At 37.8% G+C, this 12,692-nt stretch overlaps 1 protein-coding gene across 4 annotated transcripts in view; it reads right to left on the bottom strand.

Moving 5' to 3' along the window:
* Positions 1–7,830, bottom strand: part of BCAS4 (breast carcinoma amplified sequence 4) — a 321,107-nt gene extending 313,277 nt beyond the window's left edge. For 2 of the 4 annotated variants that reach the window (XM_053692910.1, XM_053692940.1), the window contains exon 1: positions 6,911–7,822. In XM_053692910.1, the coding sequence (XP_053548885.1) occupies positions 6,911–7,609 (699 nt within the window). In that variant the 5' untranslated portion in view covers positions 7,610–7,822. Of the gene's footprint in view, positions 1–6,910 lie in introns of all 4 variants that reach the window. The other 2 variants (XM_053693007.1, XM_053692971.1) reach the window with 2 other exon arrangements.
* Positions 7,831–12,692: the final 4,862 nt, after the last annotated feature.

Raw genomic sequence — 12,692 nt, 5'->3', positions numbered from 1 at the left:
AAAAGCAAAGAACATGTTAACATTGGGTATTTCTAAACTCAGGACAAAATGTAGAAACTATTTAGCATGGGCGTTTTTTGGTGGTTGTAGATGTGTAACAGATTTTAGGGGTCAAAGTTAGAAAAAGTGTTTTTTTTTTATTTTTTCCTCATATTTTATAAATAAATTTATAGTAAATTATAAGATATGATGAAAATAATGGTATCTTTAGAAAGTCCATTTAATGGTGAGCAAAAACGGTATATAATATGTGTGGGTACAGTAAATGAGTAAGAGGAAAATTAAACTAAACACCGCAAAAATGTAAAAAAAGCTTTGGTCCCAAACGGACAGAAAATGGATGCTGTGGTCATTAAGGGGTTAAAGGGACACTAAACCAAAAATGTTTTCTTTCATGATTCAGATAGAGCATACAATTTTAAACAACATTCCAATTTACTTCTATTATCTAATTTGCTTCATAATTTAGATATCCTTTGTTGAAGAAATATCAATGTTCATGGGTGAACCAATCACACAAGGCATCTACTTGCAGCCACCAATCAGCAGCTACTAAGCCTATGTAGATATGCTTTTGAGCAGAGTATACCAAGAAAATGAAGCAAATTAGATAATTGGAGTAATTGAAAGCAGTTTAAAATTGCATGCTCTGAAGTTCTATCTAAACCATGAAAGAACATTTTCGGGTTTCATGTCCCTTTAAGCCATAGAAAAACCCAAGACCCACCATATAAAAGGCAAATGGCTGCTCTTTGAAACAGTGTGTGTCTTAGGCATGTAAAGTTAAAGCACAATTAAAAAAATATAAAACCATCCACAATTATAGGCCATCAAAAATTACTAGAGACCATTATTACCCCTTGTTATAAAGCCCCTCTATAAAATAAAGCCCCTATATAAGATTTAATCGGCAGGTGATCCCTGTGGTGAGAGTGATCACCTGCAATGAATAAATGTATATTTTTTAGTAGAGGCTCATGGGAGCCCCTATGTGCACATCAAAGTTATATAACTATACCCAAAGCCCCTTATTTATACAAGGACGATCCCTTATTCATTTGACTATAGTGTTTAGAAAAAAATATGCACACAATCGTTTACAACTTCATATATTAAAATTGTAATAAAAATATACTTTTTTACACACATGTAGAGTTCTAACGCCATTATATATATATATATATATATATATATATATATATAGATATATATATATAGATATACAGTATATATATATTTTTATACACATACACACACAAACACACACATAATAATGGTACAGTATGAATCTGCTAGGTCTGCTTGAAAAAAAAAAAAAACAATATATAATGGGGCAAGATTATATATGTGGCATCACCAGCAAAACCCGGCGACGCCAGTTTTTACGTGGTTTTAGTATCACATATACAGCGCCGCATATAAATGCTGCGCGTATATTTCACCCGTCGCCGCAATTTTTACTCCCATAAGCTAACATAGAACCGCGTTGCAAATCGGTATCACATATTCAGCGCAAGGACTTACGCGGCGAAAATTGAGAAATTTGACTCCATTTTTACCTTGCCACACCTAGGCAGACGCAGCAAGACTTGCGCTGAGTATGGGAGCACCGTAACACCTAACGCATGCGCAGTATCTATCTACCTGTCAACCGTCATCCCCCACCGCAATAACTAATAAACTATATTAACCCCTAATCCGCCAACCCCCACACCGCAAAACATCTAATTATCGCAAAGTACCTATTAAAACTATTAACCCCTAAACCGCCATCCCCCACCAACGCAATAAACGTAATTAACCTATTAATCCCTAGTCTGCCAAACCCACACAACTCAATAATCCTAATAAAACTATTAACCCCATAAACCGCCAAACCCAAACAATGCAAATAACTAATTAAATTACTAACCCCCCTAACCTAACACCCCCTAGTTACAAACAATTAAAATAAAAAAGATAACATTACTTAAAAATAAAAAAACTAAGATTAAATTAATCTAAGATTACTGCCCTTAAAATGGCTTTCAGCTTTTTTTCAAAGGCCCATTAAAACCCCAATCTAAAATAAAAAATTTTTTTTAAAGGTTTTAATTTTTTCTGCAGTGTATGATCCCCCCTTACCTGCCAACCTCCCTGATCCCTCCCAGCTCTCTAACCCTCGCGCTCTAACTAGTGCCGCCATCTTAGGTACTTGGCAGTACCTATAAACCACTTTTTTTATATATAATTTTTTTATTTTATTAATTTTTTTAAACTTTTTCTGTAGTGTAGTGGTTCCCCCACCTCCCCCTTCCAGTGATCATTGGTTAGGGATGCCCCCACCCCACCTTTTTATTGTTGCGCAGCTCCCATTCCTCCTTTTCCCTTTATTTATTTTTTTATTTTACAGCCCTCACATTCCCTCCCCCCTCCGCTGCTGGACCGCCTACCCGTCTCCCGGATTCCCTCCCACACCTCCCTCCGGCACCAGCAGATGATCGTTACACAGTGTCACCGTCTGTAACGATCTGGCATCTGCCTGTATATGAAACTGGAGCGCCGATCGTGCTTCCTGCAGCTCAGACGTATATATAAGTCGTGTGGTACGATAAGCACAACGTATATATACATCGGATTGGGTGAAGGGGTTAAAAGCATTTAAACTGTCACTTTGCAAAATTTGCACTGTTCTGTATTGTATAGAAATACAAATTTAAAAGCATTTTATCTTATCTCTGAGACTGTGATAAAACAATTACTGTGTAGAATGTAACACTCCCAAGTCTCACAAGAATTTGAAAATCATTTTACAGTAGAGCAGAAGAAGTGAATGTAAAGCTAACAAACTGCTAGAGCAGAGGATTTCAAACTATGGGCTGCACCTCCCCAAGGGGGCACCGGAGCAGATCAGGGGAGGCACAGGAGCAGAAGCAGCTATTTGTTTAAAAAGCCTCTGTTTAGAAACACTACAGCAGCCCAGTACTGTGTGTGAGGCAAGTGAGCTGAAGCCAGGCACAGTAAATGACCGGCAGGGCGGCAGGTTGTAAGTAAAATCTTTATTTTTAATGCTGGTTGCCACTTCTGTAATCTGAGACAGGACGATATGTGCACTTTCAGGAATCCCCTGTACAACGGTAGTGCGTGTGTATGCATAATTTTATGTGTGCGTGTGTATGTATGACTTTGTATGAGTTTGTATGTGTGTGTGTATGTATGAGTTTGTATCTGTGTATGTATGAGTTTGTGTGTGTGTGTGTGTGTGTGTGTATGAGTTTATGTGTGTGTCTGTATAAGTTTGTATGTCTGTATGTATGAGTTTGTATCTGTGTATTTATGAGTTTATGTGTGTGTATGTATGAGTTTATGTGTGTGTATGTATGAGTTTATGTGTGTGTATGTATGAGTTTATGTGTGTGTATGTATGAGTTTATGTGTGTGTATGTATGAGTTTATGTGTGTGTATGTATGAGTTTATGTGTGTGTATGTATGAGTTTGTATGTCTGTATGTATGAGTTTGTATGTGCATATGTATGAATTTATGTGTGTGTATAAGTTTGTATGTGTGTATGAGTTTGTGTGTGTATGAGTTTGTATGTGTGTGTGTATGTATGAGTTTGTATCTGTGTATGTATGAGTTTGTGTGTGTGTGTGTGTGTGTATGTATGAGTTTATGTGTGTGTCTGTATAAGTTTGTATGTGCATATGTATGAGTCTATGTGTGTATATAAGTTTGTATGTGTGTATGAGTTTGTGTGTGCATGTATGAGTTTGTATGTGTGCATGTATGAGTTTGTGTGTGTGCGTGTATGAGTTTGTGTGTGTGCATGTATGAGTTTGTGTGTGTGCATGTATGAGTTTGTGTGTGTGCATGTATGAGTTTGTGTGTGTGTATGTGTTTATGTGTGTGTATAAGTTTGTACGTCTGTATGTACGAGTTTGTATGTGTGTATGTATGAGTTTGTGTGTGTATGTATGAGTTTGTGTGTGTGTGTATAAGTTTGTATGTCTGTATGTACGAGTTTGTATGTGTGTATGTATGAGTTTGTGTGTGTGTATAAGTTTGTATGTGTGTATGTATGAGTTTGTGTGTGTGTATAAGTTTGTATGTCTGTATGTACGAGTTTGTATGTGTGTATGTATGAGTTTATGTGTGTGTATAAGTTTGTGTGTATGTATAAGTTTGTATGTGTGTATGAGTTTGTGTGCGTGTATGAGTTTGTGTATGTGCATGTATGAGTTAATGTGTGTGTGTGTTTGTGTATGAGTTTGTCTTTAATGTGTCTTTATTTGTACTGTATTACGAGTGAACCATCAATATTGTTTGTAGTCCACATTGGAGGTGGTTTCTCCTCTATATTTCCACTGAGGCCTTTATATGTATCCATGATATATATTTTTGTAAGTCTGCCACAAATCTATTGTGGGGTGGGGGGATGGAGGCTCATCTTGAAAGTTTGGCCAAAGTGGAGGCCACTGTCTAAGACTTTAAAAATCAGCTGGGGCCTATTTATTAAATGCCTGTTCGACATGATCCGATCAGCGGATCAGGTCCGACAGACATCGCTGAATGCAGAGAGCAATATGCAGCATTGCACCAGCAGCTCTTGTGAACCGCTGGTGCAACGCCTCCCCCTGCAGATTCGCAGACAATCGGCCGCCAGTAGGGGGTGTCAATTTATTCGATCGGGTTGATTTCACGCGAGTTCTGTCCGCCTCCTCAGAGCAGGCGGACAGGTTATGGAGCAGCAGTCTTTAGACCGCTGCTTCATAATTGGTGTTTCTGGCGAGTCTGAAGGCTCGCCAGAAACACGGCCCTTCAAGCTCCATACGGAGCTTGATAAATGGGCCCCTCTGTGTTAAAGTGATATTTTGCAGTACAGGGCTGTCTCTGTTGTTGGAGTATCATGTGACTAACAGAATGCATGTGGGCTAGAGCTAAAACAGGTCACCGTACCAGTTAGAACTTCTAAAGCATTTTTGCAAATATATATAGTACATTTTTGAAATAAAAAAGGTTCCAGTACTCAAAAAAAAAAAGGTGCCTGTACTTACTGATTATTGATTGATACATTGTGCTCAGTACGTTTGAAAAAAGCAAAGGGACAAAGTTATTTACAATGTTAGATATATTTTGCAGCTCCCTCCTGTGAAAAATAGAGCATTTACATGATGATTACAAATACCGTATTACCCGTTATGAGATGGCAGAGGTGGCGGCACTCAGTATTGGTGAGTACCCCCCCACAGAAAAAGCCATACATATATATATATATATATATATATTACAAAAATATAGTTGTAATGCATTGTTGTGCATATGAAATACCACTTTATGTCCCTTACATCTCAGTAGATGGTGGTATCTGAGCACCCCTTCCAACACTTGTTTCCACAGCTATGTGTGGGATAATCTAACATTTTCAGTTTTGCCCTGATGTCCTCTTTTCTGTTAGATAAAACTGTGATTTACCAATCCCCATCCAGGAATGCTCAAACACATCATATGCCTAAAACTTGTCCCAGATCAACTGCTAGGACCAACTGGGCCATGTCCTTACAACCACTGTTGGGAAATACATTTGACATGTTCTGAGTTATTAATGTATCCAGTTAAAGGGATACTAAACCCGTTTTTTTATTTCATAATTCATATAGAGCATGCAACTTTCTAATTTACTCCTATTGTCAATTTTTCTTTGTTATCTTGTTATCTTTATTTAAAAAGCAGGAATGTAAAGCTTAGGACCCGGCCCATTTTAGGTTCAGCACACTGAATAGTGCTTGCTTATTGGCGGGTACATTTAGCCACCAATATGCAAGCTTAATCCAGTTTCTGAACCAAAAATGGGCCGGTGTTCTATCGAGAACTCCAATAATAGGAATAAATTAGAAAGTTGCTTAAAATTGCATGCTCTATCTGAATCATAAAAGAAAAAAAATTGAGTTTACTATCCCTTTAAGGCTATAAGAGGATAATTAAGTCATATGTGGCCAGGGCACATCATTAATTGGTACTGGGTCCAAATGTCTTACTCCTAGTAAAATTAAAAAAAAACACACAAAAAAAAAAAACAGCACTGTGTCTAACTCTAGAGTAGACTACTAGTATTTGCCAAACTTTAGTAATAATAATAAGAATAACAATAATTTAATGTTACCAAAACAATGCAAAAATGAACTGCATTACACAAATAAAGCAAAAATATCCACTGTGTTTTAAGGGTGTAAAAGAATTTTGAAAGAGGTTTAGATCTTAATCTTATGTATTTTTTGTAGGCAAACACTGAGAGATTCATTCCTTCTTCACAGGAGTTGATAAAGCCAGCAAGAGAAGTAACCAAAAGCTGAAGAGCTCTGTGGAACATCATCTTAAGAAGTATATTTCCAAACGTTTCTCAATTTTAGTTTCAGAGAACATGTTCATCTAGGGCATAATTAAAACTATCCGGTAAATGTGTACCTTAGAATTGGTACTATCCATATTGATACAACAATATAACGTAACACGACACTAATCTAAATTGTTGAAACATAGAATCTAAACATAAAGGCATTAAAGGGATAGTCTAGTCAAAATGAAACGTTCATGATTCAGATAGAGCATGCAATTTATAGCAACTTTCAAATTTACTCCTATTATCAATTTTTCTTTATTCTCTTGGTATCTTTGTTTGAATGTAAGCTTAGGAGCCGGCCCATTTTTGGTTCAGAACATGGGTAGAACTAACTTACTTATTGGTGGCTACATTTAGAATGCTTACCTTCTTGCTTTTTCAAATAAAGATACCAAAAAGAACAAAAAAAAATTGATAATAGGAATAAATTAGAAAGTTGCATAAAATTGCTTGCTCTATCTGAATCATGAAAGTTTAATTTTGACTAAAATATCCTTTAACATTGTGTATGGGCTGCACTAGAATTTCGTACCTCTGCAGTGGTGTCCCCAGTAAGAAGCTGGGCGTACTGGTCATATGCGCAGGTGACATTATTAGGCTTCTCCCGGTGGAGGTCACAGTTTTGCTCTGGTGACAGTTTATGATCTTCATGCAGCTCCGGAATATTGTCATCATCTCTCTGATTAAGTCCTCGCTGTTCAGGTATCCAATAAGTAACATGCTGGTACTGAGACCTCCCCTGTATACGGTCCTCCTGCTCATCACAAACCCTGTGTAACATCCGTCCTGTCTGCACCTGTTCTTTCTTAGATCCTCGGTGCTGATGCCGCCCACAGCTTCCTCCCTGTAACTTCTGCTCCTCTGCTCCTGTCAGTAGCCCCAGGTCCTTGCACTCACTTACTCCCTGAACCACTTGGCCCTTTTTCAGTATAACTATCTCCTGTGTCTCACTCCCTTCTTGCACCTCATTATTCTCACTTGCTTCAATATGTACCTTCTGCTCTTCTGTGTTAACTAATCTCTCTCCATGATGCTGTTGCAACTCCCCCTCTCCCTGTAGCACAGCGTATCTCTGAGGTACTTCCTCTCTATCTTGCAGAACCTGACTACCTTCTCTAGTGTCTCTCCCTTCTTGCAGCATAGCCTGTATGTCACCAACACTCTGCATCTCTCCTTTTGGCAGCTCTCTCTTTTCCGTGTATACTTCCTGCATCTTGTTCTGCTTCCCCATCGGCTCCTCCCCTACCCCTTGAGCATGGTTTCCCTTCTAGTTTTCGGCCTTCTCCCTCATCTGCTATACGCTGAATATATCCAAGAGAACAGCGGCTACTAGGATAAAAGTGTATCCTCCGTCCTCAGTGTGTCATTCATCCCTGGCTGATAAAGTACTCGTTCCCTTAATGCTCAAATCATCCATTTCTTTGTACTCTACTGCCGCTAACTGGATGTCTTAGGAAGTGCACGCAGCAGCATTGTGTTCCAGCTAAAAGAAAGTGTTTTGCTTTTAAAAGAATGGAAGTTTCTTTACTGAGAACATGTTTTTGTACGTGGGAGTTGTCCCCTATCAGCCTCTGTGGTATACAATTATACACTTCCTGATAGTTTTACATTACATTTTAACAGCTTTTGATTAAACTTTTTCATGCAAAATTTTTTTAATGTGGTGTTGAAGTATATTATTATCTCCCTTTAATTGATGTTTTAAAGGGATATGAAACGCATTTTGTTCTTTAATGAATGGCACGCTACCAATGCTGATATCCTATCCGCTGTCGCACTCTGTAGGTAGCGCACTATCCGCCTCTTGAATTCCGTCTCTCTGCATTAGCAGGAATTCAGGAGTCCTTAAAAAAAACTCTTCCAGTATTTTTTTATTTTTTTTTGCCTCCAACGTGATGGGAGAAACTGAACATTTAGGCTTAATTCCGGGAGAACCTGAGAGGGTTGTCAACCCTACTGCACATATATACCTCTTGTCATTGGCTTTCAGCTAGCTCGTAGTGCATTACTGCTCACCCAACAAAGGATACAAAGAGAATGAAGCAAATTAGATAATAGTATTACATTGGAAAGTTGTTTAAAATTGTATGAACTATTTGAATCATGAAAGAAAAATTTTGGGCTTCTTGTTCCTTTCTTAAATGGCAATTACCCATTAGAGTCTCAATAATGAGCTGAGACTATACTCTATCACAGTACTCCAAAAATTGGTAGTTGGTAATCACACATATTTGCCTCTGGAAGCTCGCTGGGGATTGGTAGTTGGTAATCACACACATATTTGCCTCTTCTCATTGGCTTTACAGGGTATGTTCAGCCAGGTCTCTGTAGTGGACGGATTGCTATTCTGGAGCTGACTTTAAGATTTTGTTTATCCCCTTAGGAAGTTAGGAGTAAAACAAATAGTTATTTGCAAGCAAATGGGCAATAATAAAATACTCTAACACAAGGCCTCAAGGAACCCTAATAGGCCAGATTTGTAAGTATTTTCCTTCTAAGGTTATGCATTAGTCTGTCTCACCTGTGCTCAGGTAAGGAAATCCTTTAAATAAGTGCTCTAACACATTAGAAAATGTACCTTTTGCACTTTAATGTCCATTTAACACATTTTTTTTCATGTGTATTAAAGGGACATGAAACCTGCATTTTTTTATGTCATGATTTAGAAAGAGCTTTTAATTTTAAACAACTTTCCAATGTACTTCTATTATCTAATTTGCTTAATTCTCTTGGTATCATTTGTTCAAAAGCATATCTAAATAGGCTCAGTAGCTGCTGATTGGTGGCTGCACATAGATGCCTTGTGTGATTGGTTCACCCATGTGCATTATATTTCTTCAACAAAGGATATCTAAAGAATTAAGTAAATTAGATAATAGAAGTAAATTGGAATGATGTTTAATATTGCATTCTTATGTATATTTTGCATGTATTTATTCATTAGACCCTGGACATTCCTATTTACTGTATTATATGTGACTTTTTATGACCTCGTGTCAGATTTTGTTGCTGAAATAGCTGGAGTGTAATGATCCTTTTGTGAATCCTTAAAAAATGCTTTTTTTTTTAGCAGATATTAGTTTGTGAATGTTTTTATATATTTTGTGCATTCATACTGTTCACACTTTTTTTTTCAATTTCTCTACGGTATGTTCTTTCAAACAATATATTTTTATATATTTAGTTTAATGGTTTTATGTGCGTCCATTTTTTTGTAGTCAAACATATTTAGTAGCAATTACAGTCTTTTTAGCTAAATTTAATTTAATAATTTAATTCCAGGTTTAAAAAACATACAAAATAAAAAAGGCTGAATGATACATTTATTCTATTTTTTACTAGATTGATTACAAAATATTTTGCTGTAAATGTTAAATAAAACAAAGAATTCATATATCCATGGAAAGTTGACATTCAGCTGTAAAAACAAACAAACAAACAAACAAACAAACAGTATATTGTTTTCTAAGTGTACATAGAAACACCTGCATAGCAGGGTTTGTGCCTAAACAGATGCCTAGCAACATTTTGAAACTGTGTCTGGCATACTTGGATGTAAAAACGCCTGATCCATTGACACTCAGAATGCTATCTACCCCAGCCAGAATGACCTACCACAAAAACATTTCAAATCCCCATGTTTTAGCTGTCAATACTGCTTCTATATTAACTCTTGACTCCCTGGAACATTCACTACACTGGCTGTGGCATCACTGAGTACTACCAAGACCCCCTTTCACATAGCAAACAATCTCCTCAAAGATGCCCTCTAACTACCAATATCCCCGACTACAAGGCTCCTGGGGTTCCAACTTAAAAAATGTCCTGCCTTAATCTTTCTTTGCTCGATTCCCTTTGGTTTTGAACCATAGATCTTCCTCTACACCCAACACAAATGTTGTACCTCTATGGACACTCTCATTGATATTGAGCTAATTCGATTGCCTAATTAGGATTGTGAAAAATATCTGCAAATTAAGACACATTTTTTATCATGGAGATGATTATGTGCTAAAGGGAAAAGAGTGATTTTTAGGGCATTCATCAGAAATCAGAAGCTAATATTTTTGTAGAGTTAAAGGGACACTAAACCCATTTTTTTTCTTTCATGATTTAGATAGAGCAGCAATTTTAAGCAACTGTCTAATTTACTCCTATTATCAAACTTTCTTCGTTCTCTTGCTATCTTTATTTAAAAAGGAATGTAAAGCTTAGGAGCCGGACCATTTTTGGTTCAGAACCCTGGATAGCACTTGCTTATTGGTGGCAACATTTGGCTAACCAATAAGCAAGCGTAACCCAGGTTCTGAACCAAAAATGGGCCGGCTCCTAACCTTTACATTCCTGCTTTTCAAATAAATATAGCAAGAGAATGAAGAAAATTTGACAATAGGAGTAAATTAGAAAGTTGCTTAAAATTGCATGATCTATCTCTGCGGTTTCCAAACTGTGGGGCATGCCTCCCCAGGAGGGAGCGGTAGCAAATCAGGGGAGGCACGGGTGAAGAAGCAGCAATTTGTTTTTAAACAGATCGTGCTAGGGCTAGTGCCCTAAAACCAGGCACAATAAGTGACCGGCGAGGCGGCATCTTGTAAGTACAATTTTTAAATGTATTTTATTTGCTGGCAGTGGCTACTACTTGTTGCATATTCTCTCTATCGCTCTCTAAAAGCCTCTCACCCAGATTACAAGTTTTGCGCTATAGAGGATGCAAAACGAACGTAACAAAAGTTGCGTTATTTCACCCTTCATATCGCTGCCATTACGAGTTTTTGAAAAACCACCTTGTGCGTGCGATATGCTGGAGAAAAGCTCCATACCGCACAAAATCCAAGTGCTGCTTTGACGTGCTCATGCACACTTTCGACATAGACATCAATGGGGAGAGAGTGTTAGAAAAAAAACTAACCTGCGATCGCGGAATGAAAAGCTTCATAACGCCGCAACCCCATTGATGTTTATGGGGAAAAAAGTTACATTTAAACCTAACACCCTAACATAAACCCCAAGTCTAAACACCCCTAATCTGCCGCCCCCGACATCGCCGACACCTACATAAAGTTATTAACCCCTAATCTGCCGCTCCCGACATCGCAGCCACCAAAATAAATTTATTAACCCCTAATCTAACGCTCCCGATATCGCTACCACTATAATAAAGTTATTAAGCCCTATTCAATATAGAATGTATCAACAGCGCCAAAAATATTCCACACAAGCTACTCCTCAAAAAAAGCGAGGTCTCCCAACCAGACCCCAGATTACACAGATCGAAAGGGTGCTAAGAGGGAGCGCTACAACACCCCTGTAATGGGATGAGTTGCTGAAGGTGGAATCCAAAAGATAGTGCTATAATGAAATCACAAAGTAAATCCAAATAGGATTATATAGATTAGACATGATATGCAATGGATGCGCTAAAAATTCAATGTATTGCAATTACTAAAATACAGTTGAAAGTTAAAATTCAATTTAATAGTTAAACTTCACATGTACAAGGTATCGAGATTTAAGTATCATAAAGTCTAAAAATACAATAAAATAATAAATGGTAAAATGACAGGAATACAATTTGTCACAAATGTAGAAAATGGGATATATATCCTTGTGAACAGCTAGTGAATCATGTTAAAAACAAAAACATAGGGATAACCCAGATTTGGGAATGGAAATTAAACCGCATACCCAGGGAGATACATACACTCTTTCAGAGGTATCAATCTCCAATATTCTACAACACGGGAAAATTAAACCACAGGCAGAATTGCTTGAATGGGACCGGACTATGTTTGCATCTTGGTTTAGATATGCACAAATTACGCGTTATCTAAATACCCACAAGGAGCAAGGGGCATTGTCCAGACACAAAACACAATTCGAGGTGCTATGTACAATGCAGCAGACCCCAAAACACCTGATTTCTCAATTGTACAAGAGCCTTCTGACTAGAGGTGAATCGGAGCTCCCCACATATGCAGCAGCCTGGCAAACGGAGCTAGATATGGAGATATCTACCAAGGAATGGGCAGGGATCTTTGTGAGAGCCGAGAAAGTTTCGATATCAGCAAAAGTGCAAGAAATGCACTACAAGCTTTAAAGTCGGTGGTACCTAACCCCTTCAAGGCTACACAGTATCTATCCCCAGGCAAGTAGGGAGTGCTGGAGAGGCTGCGGAGAAGAGGGAACAATTCTCCATATATGGTGGACTTGCCCACACATTCGGCCGTTCTGGGAGGAGGTGCTGGGTGCAATGAGCAAACTCCTGAAAATTATAATTCCCCCAAAACCAACAAATCTGATATCTCATGGGTTTC

The sequence above is a fragment of the Bombina bombina genome, chromosome 1 (genome assembly GCF_027579735.1).
Source record: "Bombina bombina isolate aBomBom1 chromosome 1, aBomBom1.pri, whole genome shotgun sequence".
Classification (NCBI taxonomy): Eukaryota; Metazoa; Chordata; class Amphibia; order Anura; family Bombinatoridae; genus Bombina; species Bombina bombina.
This window is presented reverse-complemented; position numbering and strand designations above follow the sequence as displayed.